A 15,926-nucleotide genomic window follows, 5' to 3' on the forward strand; every position below is an offset into this window, starting at 1 on the left:
AAAAGATATAAATCATCCTGTTTGAATAATCTCGCGCGATATCGATCTAATCAAGAGCAATCGAATTTCCGAAGTCTCTGCATCTATCCAGCTTCCGTTATGCAACGCTGTGTATAATAACACACGAAGTCAATATTTTTCTATTTCCACGTGCACTAATGTACATATCGTGCCATTATGTAGATCATAAGGAGCAGGTTTTTAATGATACTGGCGATCGTATCGATGCTGTTAAATATTCATCATGACAATCCTTCACTGAACCACCGAACGCACTATTGTCGGTGAACACGCGACACAGGCTGGACCGTACGCAGTCGGGTCTTTAGAAAGCCGCAAAAAGGGATCGTACATGCATGGCATTTTCTCTCGGAAGATCTTTCTCCGAGCGATCACTTGGCTACGTGACCGCTCGTGCGTGCGTATGTGCGTGAGCACGTGAACGCGTGACGCACAGAGGTAATGATCGAACAGCGGAATCGGTGCCGAGGATCGCGAGACGCAGGATCGCTCGAACGTCAATGGCAAGAAGCAGGTTCCGATGACGTCGACGCGAAACCGATCGCGGTTTTACTTCTAATGTACAATTTGAGTAAAACTAAAGGAAAAGTCATTTCAAGTGGTAAGAAAAATTACTTACTTTATGTAAGACAAGGTGAATCCGACCATTTTTTTTCTCTACAACTAACTTGACGTATATCTGCTTGATATTTATAAAATGCTTAGTGGTTTTATACATATGCGATATAATTATTTAAATTGATGCTTAATAAATATGATATATTTAATATTTTCTTCTTTTTATTATCATACTATTTATAGATATTTAAATTTATGATTAATGTTTTCATTTTTACTTTTTACTTGTCTGCATTTAAATTATATTAAATAAAAAATTAATAGTCTTAAACGAATAGATATCATTATTTGAAACAATAAATTAAATATATTTTATTTTAAAAGTATCGTGCGAGAACTTGAAGATTTTTTTATCCATTTTAATTGGTACATCAATGTCAATTATATATTTGTTCGATATTCTTAAATATGCTTTTTTTTAAATGATTGAAATGTCAATTCGCCGAGTTAAATCTCGGTATTTTAAGCTCAAACTATAAATATGATCGAATCCAGAAAAAGATATTGGCAATTCGATCATTCGTCCTAAAATAATAAAGATATATTTCAAGAAACATCATGCGCTTGCATACTTGTTAGAATTTGTCTCAGTGTCAGAAAATATAGAACACGACGAGCTCAATCATATATGCAATGTAAGATCGAGAGAACAATATTCTACAGTGTTTCCCTGTCAGAATTCTTAAACAGTATATTACCTTTCATATAAAATAGTTTTAGCAAATTCACAACAATAAATTATATGTATATTAGTTAATTAATTAAATCTGTGGTCAATTTTCTTCCACCCAAAAGGAGTCAATCGATTTGTACGCAGGATAAGAAATTTCTTGCAAATTTATGAGGGTTGATTCCCCTTAATGCATCATCTGCATAACGGGACAACCCGCGTCGTGTCATTGAGTGATAAAAATGAAATATCTCGCGAAAATCCGGTGAGAATGATAAAAATGCCAGACGAGGAACCACCTCGTGGTCTTCATCAATGACAGCAGCGCCGGGGACGTCGGCGCCGACGACGTTGGTGGCAGCTGTAACGGCGGCGGTGGTAGTGGTAGCGGCGGCTGCTGCCGATGGACCACCCGAAACGACGATAGGGTGGGGGCACCCCTGACCCCGGCATTAGCAGGCGGTGAAGGGAGGCAACGTTTATATGCGACGGCAATCCGCCCCGTAGACGCATTCGCTCGTACGCTTCGTCTAAAAGCGGACTTAAGTAGTAGAGGAGGTTCGTTGTCGTCCTCATCGTTGTAGTCGAACCGTAACAGCTGAACGGATCGAGGCCGAAGAGGATACAGTCGGGCAATACCTTCGGGATATTAAAGTCGCGTGGCGTAAATCAACTCAAGGAATTCATTCGTGTAATTTCTTGCCAGCGATAGTGAAGAGCTGATTTTCACAACCCCTTTTTGTCGCATCAGTAAGCGCCATCAGACCGAGAATTGACGATTGAAAGAGGCTCAAATCAATCGATCGTCAAGCCGAGAAATCATCGATATTAATCGCTACCAGAAAAATCTGTCACGAAAGACGAGTGTCAAGCAAAATATGATGGCAGTCGCAGCCGCCCAGAAGAACCGCGAGATGTTCGCCATCAAGAAATCTTACAGTATTGAGGTAAGTCTTGATCTTGTATCGATGATGTTTAAACTTGATGATAATAACTCACACACAGATAAAAAATTAAAGAAAGATATTACAAAAGTCGGAAGAAGAATGTTGCAAATGCGTCGATTCATAAATATAACTTGAGATTCAATTTAATGCTATAAATAAATATAAAAACGTTTAAAGAAACGTTCAATTAATAAATTATTTGATACAATTGTATGCAAGAAAAGAACATTTTGATATGAGATACTCTGGTTTTATTTTATTTTGTATATATTTATATTCTTTAATTAAAAAATTAGATTTAATAAACTTGATATTTGCAAATTATTTGCGAGAAATATTTATATTTGCTACTGTCAAAATAATTACATTATTGCATTTATATACATGTCGAGAGCAACAGGTTCAATCGGAAATGCCTTGAAACAGGTAAAGCGCGGGAACTCAGCCGTTCATTTAAATCACTAACACTTCTATGTATACGAGTGTCTAAAGAAGATAGAAAATATCATTCCAGTTTTTCAATATGAGAATCCTTATATCCTGATAAATGAGCATAGTTGCTACAACTTTATCTTGTTATATATGCAATAATTATTATGTATCATAAAATTACGTATGGTTTGCACGCTCAGTACCGAGAAAAAGTGAGTGTTTCTCTCGATTACATGCTCTCTGACTTAATTATACGATTTCTATACATAGACGAATGTTTACTCTTATAGATAGATTCTCGAAATTTTTCTGGCTGTACATTTCGAAATGTGTGAAAAAAATTGCGTCAGAAAATCGCTTAAAGGTGCATGTGTGTCGGTTCGGCTCTTTCTCAATCTTAATAACCGGCGACCAAAGCAAGTGAAATTCTCATGTAGGCCCGGCGAAACGGAGAAGAGTCGCCACGCGCGCAGAGAAAGTACATACGCTCTGTTATTATCATTTACGCAATGTTAATGACCTTGCCGCAATATTGATGAATATTTAATTACCGAGGTCACATTTTGTATAGGTTTAATTAGAGAATTTTTTGTGATGATACATAATAATCTAAAATTAATTTAAAATCTCGACATTTTCAAGCTGTTCGCAAAATGTAGACCTTCATCAAAACAGTAAAACTGCTTAAAAAAATATTTACATAGAATATATAAATATTACACAAATATTTTAATTCAAATTTGTGTGGAATGATTGATAAATGAAGATTAGAGTGCAGTTATATTCAATTGTTGCAAATTTATCGCTCCAAAAGATCGAGATTCGTCTTATTCCAGTTACTATCAAGTGAAGAAAACATTGTAATAAGAAAGAAATAATCACATTAATGATATCTCACAATGAATTCCGTTCAATGACCAGTTCGTCTCGTATGCATAAATTTACATAAGTTCGAGAATCGACAAGACAGCTGATGCAAGATAAAGATGCACTTAGCGAGTGCGAAAAATTCAATCTGTCGAAGAAACATGATTCTCCGCTGAGATTATATATGAAGAAATAGCCGGCACAAATCAGCTGTTTTTGACTACAGAAAGACGCGGGAGAAACCGTCAATTCTCTCTCGCGCACATGGATTTACTTTCCTGTCTGAAACCTGTCGAAAGACAAATATCGTTCTTCCCTCTTGTCAAACATTATGCACATCGCGTAAAATTATTTTCGCACTAACCCCTTTCTCTCGCGAATGTTTACATCTCCTGCGCATTTGCATAGTTTCCACAGCAGTTCTGTCGAATGTAATTATTAATGACGAGCTATATGTGTGTGTGGAAGCAAACGATATGTAAATAGCTATATAATTATCGATCGTCTTTACGTAGGCATTCTCAAGTAAATAATATTGGCTGTGATTGTCGACGATATCTTTTAATAATGTACACGTGTTCGTCTGTATTTATATACTTCTAGCTATTCCTGCAAATTACAGCTCGCAAGGCCTTGTCTTTGCGTAACGACATTTTAGCTTAGGGAATCGCACAATAATGGATTTTAATCGATACTTTTTCGAGGTTGCCGCGTTTCCCTTTTCTCTTTCCATCGCGTGTGGATAACGCACATATAGATCGCCCAATTGTCACAAACGCAAGGCCGATTCCGCCTTTTTGCTCGCTTCTAATTAGTCCGCGCGACTACTTATAATCGGTAATTTTACGAGACCATTCGCTCCTTTTTAGTTGCGTATCTGCAAACGACGATGCAAAGTTTTGTATATCGCGTAAAAATCATAATCTGCAAGGTCAATATCTCATTTCTCATGCGATAACGCATTTATCTCTTTAATGACTGTTCTAAAGATACATCGTAATCGTCACTTCCATTCCTGATTGTAACTTTCCGGAGATCATGATTTATCGACATAAAAATCCCATTAACACAAACGACTTACAAATCACTGATGTTTGTTTGCGAGTTCGATTGTTAATCGCGGACTTTTCCCAGAACATTTATATGTATTTTTCATTCATACACAATTCAATGAGATATTACGCGAACCAAGTACCGTTTTACCGCGAATCATCTAAGAATTTAATATTCTTGGATGTAGTGTAACATTAAAATTGATCTAAACAGATTTGTATGCGAATCTAGTTTCAGTATTTTTTTTTTCAAAATAATAGACCTAGAGACTTCCTCTAAGCGCCGTATAATTTATTCTTTGCATCCGTCTGTATAAATACGAGGATACGTCACTTCGGTGTGATGACTTGGTCAATCTTATACTTTCTCCGCATATTTTATGAACCGGAATCGTTAATGTTTGTAGATAGGCGTAACTTACTAATTAGTGAAATTCGGTAAAAAAAAAGACTTAGCGTTTTGAAATAAATATTTTTAAAATAAGATTTACCTATAATAGTATATATAAATGCGAATGTGTTATCTATTCTACATAATAAAAGTTGAAAACTTCCTGCAGAAAAAAAAAATAAAATTTTTAATATTTTTCTATTTTGTTTTAAATAGTGAATCTAAATGAGTAATTAATGGGCATAATAGTTGCGTAAATTTTATGTGTTTGTTTTCATACGGTTAAATGTATTTTTTCACCTCGAATACCGCGTTGACTTCGAGACTTTTACCTATTTGACGATCACGACGAGTCTGACTCATTTCAACGGAACTCGTGCGCGAACGTCGGATCTAGATACCGGATCAGATCCAGAATCGGTTATGCGAGATCGATAGTTATCGTGAAAAGTGAACCGACCTTGAATAAATTTCCCATCGATCACGAAGCCAATGCGGATTTTATTTCGTGCTTCTTTTATAGATATTGGACGAATTTAATTTGATGATTAAAAATCTTCATTATATCCGATAGCTGTATTGAAATTGATCGATGTATACTCCAACAATTTTTTGTTTACATTTTTTATTTGAGACCTGATTTGATTTGATACGGTCCGAACGATTGATTATTATCTGAATTATTGTTCTCGAGATATAAGCCAATTATCTTGTCCCTCTATACGATTGTTTACGCAAATTCTGCTTATAAAAGAATTTATTACAGTAACTCAAAAATTTATATAATAGAACTATTGTGGATTTATTTTGTGAATCTATAATGAGATCCGGTAGCGCCCTTTCGATATCGAGATCTATTGCTACTGTCGTTGATCGACTGTTGCAAAATCTTCGGCCTTGATAATTGCGCATGATAATTATGAATATGTTATAAATATGATAGAGCGGAGTGATTGTGTATATAAAGCAGGCTGCGCACGAGCAAGAAAAAGAGAGAGAAATAGAGAAAAAGAAAGAGACATACACTAAGAAGTCCCTGAACGATGCACCCGTTATTCACCTTCGGAGGCTCGCTGCACACGCATTGCACTGCGGACGCTTGTTGCATTCGCGATTCTCCTTTGGCACACGCGACTCGCCTGCGTATGCATCTATGTATATGTATGCGAGTCCGTTATGCTAATTGCTTTACTTAAACGCCGGCTGTTTCAACCGGATTATCGCGCACGATCTGTCTCTCTCTCTCTCTCTCTCTTTTTCCTCTCCCTCTCCCTCCGAGAATGATCATATTAATAATGTTGGGATTTTGATGTGTGCGCAACGCATTATGTATCTCGGCTGCGATTTTACGAACTTCTCGTTCGGATCGATACTCAAAGGCGAATCATTTCCAAATTTTACCACACGGGATATGAGCTTTTCCATTTGCCCTTAATTGTTTCTGCACGCATTCGAACTTGTCGCGTTGTTATTTTATTTTAATTTAGCACTAACGTTGAATTATTCAAGAGTAATTCTAATAATCAATCTGGAATGCAAGACATGCCATATTAATTGCTTGATATTCGCTACGTTAAAGACGTATGAAAAACGATTATTTACATAATGAATAAATAGAATAGACCGAAACTTTTGATAGAAAAAATTGAATAGTCACCCGACGCATGTAATTGTGTCTATAGATATTTAAATATCAATTCAAACTGTCAACTCAAAATAAGCAGGTTTAATTTATCAATGTCAATCGCAGTAACCATCTAATTACGTCTAACAGTAAACAAAGTCAAACTTGACATGATTTAATTAAATCATCGTACATGCACATATGTGCATATTAAACATTTTTTTAATGAAGGGTTAATTAGATGTTAAAAAAAGTGTTACGAATGAAAAAGAGACACAGAAAGAGGGAGGGGGGAGAGATAAAGATAAAGAGAAATAGATCCTGTTCGTTTTCGAATACGATTCTATCATCGTGCAGCGGCTAATTACTCGACTTGTTGACTCGAGGTCAGTTTCTTTTGCTTTGCATCTTCGACCATATGTTCATGCGATTTTACAAGGTCGGAAACAACATTCCTACGGTACCCGTCGTTTACTCGATTGGATATTCGCGTCACCGAGTTGTCGTCGCGCGCCAGATTTCCATCCTTTATCCCCGCAAATGACTTGTCACCTCAACCGGCTAATCGGCAAATATTTGCGTATATTCGTCACTTTCACACACGACAGTCGCAATTCACGCTGAACGGCTGATAACTTCGCACGAGCTTTACGATGGGAATTAATTAATTCCAATCTTTATCGTTTCATCGGGACATGAGATTTGTCACGCACCGTTCTTCTGATGTGTTATCTCCTCATGTCGCAATTTCTCGACATAGTCATCGTTCATCCATTCCATCAAAGTACTTGGCCCACTTCACGACTCAGGCGCGTTGTTAAGGGATTGCTAAACGCTTATTCTAAACTGTGCCAACCGACGACTTTGCTGGAAAATACAACTAGGCCCCCACGGTGTCAGATACACGACAGCCAGGAATTTGAATGATTGGTCGCGCATGCTTGTCCGTTTTCGCCAAGATGAGAATATCTTTGTCTTTTAAAATATATCTTTGTCTTTTATTCGATCAACGTTTTTGCTATTCTGATGAATAAAATCCTGACATAACGTCAATATTTTAAATAAATTTTTTTTTAAACTTATATGTAATAAAAACTATATTAATACTTAAAAGTTTTTTAATTACATTACAAAATAAGCTACCTTTGCGAAATACATTTATTTTTGGTGAGAATAGAAAAAGAAATAAAGAAAAAAGAAAATTTTCTATATGTTATCTACTTCTAAAGACTGAGAGGCGATCGAGCTCCTTTGTATTTCTCCATCTTCTACCGGAATTAATTCATTTCCGATCCTTCAACAACAGGACGGATGTCGCGAAAATTCATTTCCGTGTCTTTTGTTCGTTATCCTATTTAAGCGACGCCCGATCGAGCTGACAGGCTAGATTTCCGTTTTTCCGTACCGTTTCATGTTAAAGGTGACTATGAACAGACCGCGGAAAGCGGAACTTAGCTAATTAAGATGAGAGAACATCCGCCCTTTAAAGATCTAACAATAAGTCAAATCTGTAATTGCTTGTGCGTAAATAGTAAAATGTAATAGAATGAAAATAATTCCATACAAATAAAATCTTTGAATTTAATTAGACATTTTCGATGCTGTTACTGACGCAATTTATGACAGTTTTATATAAATTGCACTTTTTATTTATATTTCCAGAACGGGTATCCAGCACGAAGACGGTCCCTCGTAGACGATGCCCGCTTTGAGACGTTGGTCGTCAAGCAGACGAAGCAAAGCGTACTCGAGGAAGCTCGACAACGAGCGAATGGTGAGTCTTGCGAACATTTTTGGCATGACTAATTTTTTTAAAATTATATATAATTTTTATATCATCGTATTATCAATGTATTTGTTTGAGAAAAATAGAAAAAATGTATTTCTTTATACAGTACAAATTGTACGTGTATTTTCGATTTATTATTTAAAGATATTTATTAATGATATTTATGTAAGTGTGCTTGTAATATAGAAATATATGCATTGTTTGATATTATTTAAGAGATTTATATGTATCACTGTTTTTTGCACATAAAATAATATGAAAAATTTTATCATATAAAAATAGCGCAAAAATGGATGTGTGCATATATTGATGTTGCATGACATGTTTCTTTGTTGGGTTGGAATAGACACGAACGGCGATCAGACAATAACTTGTACTCAGGAGCTTCAAGGACAAGGAGAGCATTATGTTGATGCTTCATCAAGTGACGACGAACAAGTAGAGTCGTTAATTTGCGCATCAAAGAAGGAAGGTTTGTACATAGATGTTGCATAAATTATAACAATCTTTGGATAACTGGAGCGTAAGATGCATTTATACAAGACACGATTATGCATTAATAAACATACGATAATTTTATTTAATGTGACAATGTTCACGTATAAAAAATACTTATTATGATATGAACGACAACTCTCAAATGCATCTGCCGCCAGGTATCCAAGATAACACGACGTTTTTCATAAATGTTGCATATATAGAAATAGTTGCATGAGCACGAATCTATTTGTAACTTCCAGAAGCGAAAGCGGAGGCTTCGTCGGACAGTGATGGAAAACCAGATGACGACGATGATGACGGTAAGTGCGTCTTCCCCTGACAATAATCGGTCACTTCTAGTTTACGCGCCGTGAAATATCTCGCTATGCGATGTATAAGTGAAACAGGAAATAAGTGAAGACGTGCGCGAAGAAAGTAAGCGCATGGTGTACGATGGGGTAGGATAGGGCGACGCGGTAAATGGAGGGTGAAACGGTTACCATTGTCGACGGCATACGGAACGAGTGCCCGGTCGACACTTGGGGTGAATTACGTCCGCGAGCTTTTTCCATCTCTTTCCAAGCCACCTCCACCCTCTGAAGCCGCTTTGTGCATTTAGAATCGTATTACCGGGGCAGAGCCTTTCTCGAGAACTCCCGCGAGCGAGTCTGCGTAAATGTGTAACACGGTTATTCCTTTTCGCGTTGCCTTACATCTCGCCGACACGTTCGCGCCGGCGACAATGAAGGCTACTTTGCCACTTTTTCGCCACCCACGCGGCCAAGTAGAGACGATGCCGTTTCCGGCGCGACGGTAAGGCGCTATGCGGAAATGGACTTTGAATTGCCCGATTATTACCGTCCGCGGAAGTCACTTAGGGCTTAGGGTATTCGCGAGAAAAGTTACGCCCGAAAAGAATTACTCTCGGAAAGTTTTATGGTCGAATTTATGCGACGAGCGCTTTTTCATTTCGTGTATTGTCAAAGTGCCTACGTTCCCTCATAAAACAATATCACTTATGTTAGTAATTATGAGAATTTTTTAAAAAATTCAGAAAGATGATGAATTAAAAAATTTCTTTTGACGGAATCATGAAGCGTAACTAGATTGATTTTTCGCAGATTCCGGATTAACCGAGGAGGAAGTTGTACTTGCGAAGACCATATTGGAGTCTTCGGAGAGCGAGCAGAGCGTGCAGAAAGCGGCGTTGGTGCTGAGACTGCGAGAGGGCATCGGTTCTCTGGGTAGGATCTTGAAGACAATTGAAAATTTCAAGGGCACAATTACGCATGTCGAGACGCGGTCTTCGAAGAAGGAGGGTCTGCAGTTCGAAGTCTTGGTCAAGATCGACATGAGCAAGCAGAGCCTGCTTCAGCTGATTAGAAATTTACGACAGAGCTCGGCGTTGGACGGCGTGACTCTGCTTGCCGACAATTCCGTCAGCATCAAAGATCCCTGGTTCCCCCGTCACGCTTCCGATCTTGACAATTGCAATCATCTGATGACCAAGTACGAGCCGGATCTTGATATGAGTCATCCAGGCTTTGCAGACAAGGAATATCGCGCCCGTCGCAAGGTCATTGCCGAAATCGCTTTCGCTTACAAGTACGGCGATCCGATACCCAGCATTCCTTACACCGAGACGGAGAACGAGACCTGGTCGCGCGTTTTCATCACCGTGGTGGATCTGGTGCCAAAGCACGCATGCGTGGAATATCAGAGAGTCTTCAAGAAATTGCAGGAAGAGAGAATCTTTGAAGCCCATCGTATACCGCAGTTGCAGGAGGTCAGTGATTTCCTGAAGAGAAACTCGGGATTCACTCTTCGACCGGCCGCCGGTCTCTTGACGGCGCGTGACTTCTTGTCCAGTCTTGCTTTCAGAATATTTCAAAGCACTCAATATGTCCGTCACATTAACAGCCCGTATCACACTCCCGAGCCGTAAGTATTTAAAAAATTTTTATCTCTTACTTTCGCTAGCTTCTTGTCAAAAACTGTCTTTTAAAAATTATGTATATAATTATGCTATTTATTCATCAAGAGATGATTGTCTTCGAATTTATTACGCACGTTGTTACTTTAAAAAATTATCTTATTTATAAATTTATATGTGTCACAAAGCACAAAGAGAAATTGCATAGGATATATTGAGACTTGATAAAATATCGTGTTGCTAGGGTACAAAGCTCTGCAACGCATCTCAAAAATCGCACATTATAAAGGTTGTTCCGGGTCCATGTCATGGCTGCCCCTTCGTGTCAAACTACAAGGCAATCGATATTGCGTTATGACGGGAGCCTGCACCCGGTACACAGAGAACGATGATAATAGAATTATTGCGCCGCTCTAAGCTCGTAATGGAACTCTAATTGGCTTTTAACGACGCGATGGCGTTGATAACTCAGTTCTGCAGTTATGAAATCGTTTCTCCGCGTAGCAAGTCGCGTTAGTTCGATTTTCAGGGACTGCCGATAGCTTTGCAGATTGTAAGAATAGAATGACTCTCTAGAGTTTCAATTTGATTCGCGCAATTCATCTTGCGATGCATCTTAATTGACTTTAGCACGTCTGACTTATTCAATGCTTTAGTTAAAATCTTGCAGCTAAATTGAGCATCGTTGAATAATGAAAAATTATATATTAAGCATCTTCATGTATTTAAAATGAACATAAGTGATAAATTTAAATGCGGAACGTCAGATTTCATGATAAGCACGTGACATAAATCTTATTCAAGTTCGTCTTGTGTCTATTTACAGAGACTGCATCCATGAGCTCTTGGGCCATATGCCGCTTCTGGCCGATCCTAGTTTTGCTCAATTCTCACAAGAGATCGGTTTGGCGTCCCTCGGTGCCTCAGATGAGGAAATCGAGAAACTGTCGACCATCTATTGGTTCACGATCGAGTTTGGTCTATGCAAAGAAGGCAGCGAAGTCAAAGCTTACGGTGCTGGTTTATTGTCAGCCTATGGCGAACTCTTGCATGCGTTGAGCGATAAATGTGAGCACCGAGCATTCGATCCGTCAACCACTGCTCTCCAGAAGTATCAGGATCAGGAATATCAGCCGATATATTACGTGGCCGAAAGCTTCGAGGATGCCAAGGAGAAATTCCGCCGCTGGGTAAGCGCGTTAGTTATTTCTATCATGCGTTCGAATGATTGATCTGTTTTCAGTATTAATTCGTGAAATGAAATTCGTGAAATTTGATGTATTTTTTGAGACTTTTCCAAACTTGCTCTAATTTTATTGTTTATTATTGATTAACTTGAAAATAACGAAATTAATTAATTAAAGAGCTCGAAATAATTTTTCTTTTTTATATTATTTTCAATATTTTTGATGTTCAATATCTTTCATTTTTCATAATTATTTACTGTACAAGAAGAAAGCAATAATTGATAAATATAATCAATTCTCTTCCGCTAATTTTTTATTTGAGTAAACGAGCTTAGTCACGAGTCTTGGTTTCACTTGCAGGTAGCTGCCATGAGTCGGCCGTTCGAGGTCAGGTACAATCCGCATACGCAACGCGTCGAAGTTCTCGATAGCGTTGATAGATTGGAAGATCTGATTTCTCAACTTAACACCGAGATGACCCATCTCACGAATGCTGTCACCAAAATGAAGGCGAGACATTTCGCGTAAGAATGAGAACTTCCGCATCTTCGTTATATTGATTCGGTTATTCTTTTTGCGAACCATCGAACCTTGAAGTCGATCATGTGTTTCAATTTAATAATCATTCTCTTGAATTCTTTGGCGACAATAATTCTTGATAATCTCTTCGCTTGTTTTATCACTTAGTGATGCGTCTTTTAATGGCATATTCCAAGGGTGTGTATGTTAGTTTGATCGGTGATTTTGATAAAATTACAGACTGAAAAATATTGGTTTTATAAAGCGTTTTTAACTACATCAGAACTTCTAAGTTCGATGGAGAACTTCATTATCATCATCCTCGTTGCGCTCATCTATTTGTCCACCATTGTATAAAGTTGTTCATTAGTGTGTTCATAGTGTACGCGTGTACGCGCATCGGTTACATATGTAAAAAAAAGACGAATCTTCGATTGTACGCGAATGTTACTCAACATATAATATTGCTGATTGCGTCATGATAATCGCACGGCTTTATTGAATAATGAATCATTTGTGGATGAAGTAATTCATGATAGCCCAATCTCTTGCCCTCGAGTATTCTTTACGAGGTGCCAAATGAGCGAAAATACATATCACAAGGTTATCTTCGTACAAGCAAAATAAAATCATTTCTTTTGTCAATAGCTGCACGTACGCGCGTATATGAGAGATTCACACATTACTATTATAATATTATTATTATTAATTATTATTAATACTACTCCGTTTTATTTTATTATATAATATTGTATTATTTAGCATACGTTACTATGCATGAGTTCGCTTAATCCAGCAAACACTGGCATCTGCCCCGATATTTAATAGAGCAGTCTATGTTTAGCAAAAGTTGTAATGTGCGAGATGGAAGAGTTATCGTAGTCTCAAAACTTATAGAACTCGCGAGCTCGATTCTTCGTGACGACAGAATTCGTCATTCGGATGTGAGAATACAGTATTCCTTTCTTTTGCAAATAATAAATTGACAGACGGCAGCTGTATGAAGTCGTTTGGGCAGTCTTTCTGTGACTAGCTGACAAGGACGAGCGTTTAGCGAATGTCCTTATTGGTTTGTCGTACTTTGTTTAGAATTTATGTACATCGAATTAAACAGTATTTCGTAAAATATATATTTTTAAGTCGTGTTCTTACTTATTGTTAGATAATCAGATATGTCGCTTCTTCTTCGGTCAAACACTTTGGAGATTCTAGTCTTCAGGTAGTTGCGGAAGTCACGAAGCGACGTTGCTTTAGAGAGGCACTATTTAGCGAGTATTGCGAGTCCCTGCTTCCGCACGCTGTGCTTTCAACTTATCGCGCTGATTCGTACGAAATATCTTTTCGTACGTTTACGTATGCGTGTAACCCACCCTCGTTAGATTGTAGTAAAGATGATATATATAACATGTTTCCTTTGTATTATATTGTAAAGAGTACTCAGAGGATAATAAAAAATTAAGATATAAATCTTACACGTGTTATACTATTTCTTTACGCGATACGTAATAGTATACAAAGCGAAAATCCCGTAGAAATAACTATCAATGTAATTGTCTTATCGCCATATTAGTTATTATAGTTATCAAGTATAATTACGGCATAATTATCTGGACTAACTGGCTAACTAGAAATACTCAAAACGAAGTGAAACTGTCTCTTACGTCGTGATAGGCATCACTTCAGAACGCATGTGTGTCATTCAATCTTTTTTTTTTTATTTTCCTAGAATATCGTAATTAATGATTGGAACATGAAAAATAATACTTAGAAAATTGTATTTTTCAACCACCATGAAATCCATAGTGTTTATCGCCGCGCTTGCTACGCAATGCGTGTCTGCCAAATCGCATAAAGGATATGGTAAGAGAAAGTAATGTCCTCTTGTCGTTCAAATGACTTCCTCCTTCACTCGTCAGGTTATTTTGACGAGAAATTCAGCGTGCTTGAGTGGATCACTTACTTGAAGCGCCTCTCGTTAATCGTGTTAATGTTGTGTAGCGTCGTTTTGTATTACGTGCCCAAGTCACGTTTGTGTGAGTAGTAAAAAAAAATCGAGTGAAAGGAGAGAGAAAGAGAGCTATTATCATGATTTTTGATTGACTTTCGAATATAATTAAAGATTTATGTAATATCGCATTACAGAATATTATCTAATCATAAATCTTTTCTCATCAAAATATTACGAATCAATTTTGTTTATATTTTAATAATAATAAAATTCTGTCTCTCTCTCTCTCTCTTTAAATAGTTATGATATATTTTATTTTGTAATTAAAAAGAGAAAATGTTTTTTATAACAAATTTTTGAATTTTTGAAATTATTTCTGTCACTTTTTTCTTATTTATGAATTATAAAAATAAAATAAAATATAATTTTTATGCAACTTTTACTAGATTTATATTTAAAAAACATAAATATAAATTATACTTATATATTGTGTTTTATCTAAAAGAGTAAAAATAATTTTTAGACGCTCGGAAAGCATGTTACGCGTTGATAGATCTTATTGCAAATGGATTGAAATTTGCCCTAACTGCGACTGAAACTGAATACGAAAAAATAAAAGCAAAAGAGCAAAATGAGAATAAAGAGCCAAGAATACAAGAACTATACCGAAAAGTATGCGAAGAAGATATAAAAAATTATGGACAGAGACACATCAACAAAATAAATATCGATGACAGCAACTATAACTCAATAAGGTCAGTTATAGTTTTTATATGAATATTTTATTATTCTCTGTATTTTATTTACGAAATCGGCTTATAGCTTATAGAAGTAAGATATGCATTGAGAACGGCTTCATTATGCAAACATTAATGAGGTGCAAATATTAATTCCAAAATCTCAATAAACATAAAAATCTTGTAGCAAGCGCGCGAAGAGGAAATCTTATATAAAACGCAACGCTGAGAAACACGAACGTCCACGACACAGTTATCGTCTTCATCAAAATGCAACTTTCAAAGATATATCATTGGAATCCGGTGGAATCGGTGCAGAGATAAAGTCAGTTATATATGTATATAAATCTGATTAAATGCATTATCTAAAAACATTACTACTAGATTCTACGAGTTATTCCAACTCATCAATCACTTAAAAACAGTTTCAATAAGGTAGACGTGTGCTGTTAAATCCCACACTTTCTACACTTATATCGTCTCCAAAATATCGTTTAACTAATATGCGAGAAGTGCAAACAATCAAGCATATAATTTAATAGCACGTATTTCTCTTATTGAAAATACTTACGTTTTTTATATACGAAAATTTATAAGATTTTATCATATGTTTTTAATTATACACGGTTCAAATGTTATTTAAATTTATCACCAATTCCGAATAAATTTGATTTTTAAATTTCCACGTCATAATGATACGAAATAATCAAA

The 15,926-nt window shown here is 36.7% G+C and overlaps 1 protein-coding gene across 2 annotated transcripts; it reads left to right on the plus strand.

Annotated features, from left to right (window-relative positions):
* Positions 1-1,798: 1,798 nt before the first annotated feature.
* On the plus strand, positions 1,799-13,997 carry Ple (tyrosine hydroxylase ple). 2 transcript variants are annotated; one of them, XM_083055087.1, is made up of 7 exons: positions 1,801-2,256; positions 8,285-8,396; positions 8,758-8,883; positions 9,152-9,211; positions 10,013-10,832; positions 11,651-12,014; positions 12,372-13,997. In XM_083055087.1, the coding sequence occupies exons 1-7, from the start codon at positions 2,188-2,190 to the stop codon at positions 12,537-12,539; spliced, it is 1,719 nt and encodes a 572-aa protein (XP_082911213.1). In that variant the 5' UTR covers positions 1,801-2,187; the 3' UTR covers positions 12,540-13,997. The 2 variants fall into 2 exon arrangements, with proteins under 2 accessions (XP_082911222.1, XP_082911213.1); XM_083055096.1 differs by lacking the exons at positions 8,758-8,883; positions 9,152-9,211 and having other exon boundaries at positions 1,799-2,256.
* Positions 13,998-15,926: the final 1,929 nt, after the last annotated feature.

This window comes from Prenolepis imparis, unplaced genomic scaffold (assembly GCF_030444845.1).
Source record: "Prenolepis imparis isolate NDT839.2.m4 unplaced genomic scaffold, iyPreImpa1.0 SCAF_2, whole genome shotgun sequence".
Classification (NCBI taxonomy): Eukaryota; Metazoa; Arthropoda; class Insecta; order Hymenoptera; family Formicidae; genus Prenolepis; species Prenolepis imparis.

Excerpts from the sequence above, each read along its gene's own strand:
- Ple (XM_083055087.1), top strand. The coding sequence starts at position 2,188 with ATGATGGCAGTCGCAGCCGCCCAGAAGAACCGCGAGATGTTCGCCATC. Across the intron at positions 2,257-8,284 it reads AGAAATCTTACAGTATTGAG|AACGGGTATCCAGCACGAAG; the intron begins GTAAGTCTTGAT and ends TTATATTTCCAG. Across the intron at positions 10,833-11,650 it reads CCGTATCACACTCCCGAGCC|AGACTGCATCCATGAGCTCT; the intron begins GTAAGTATTTAA and ends GTCTATTTACAG.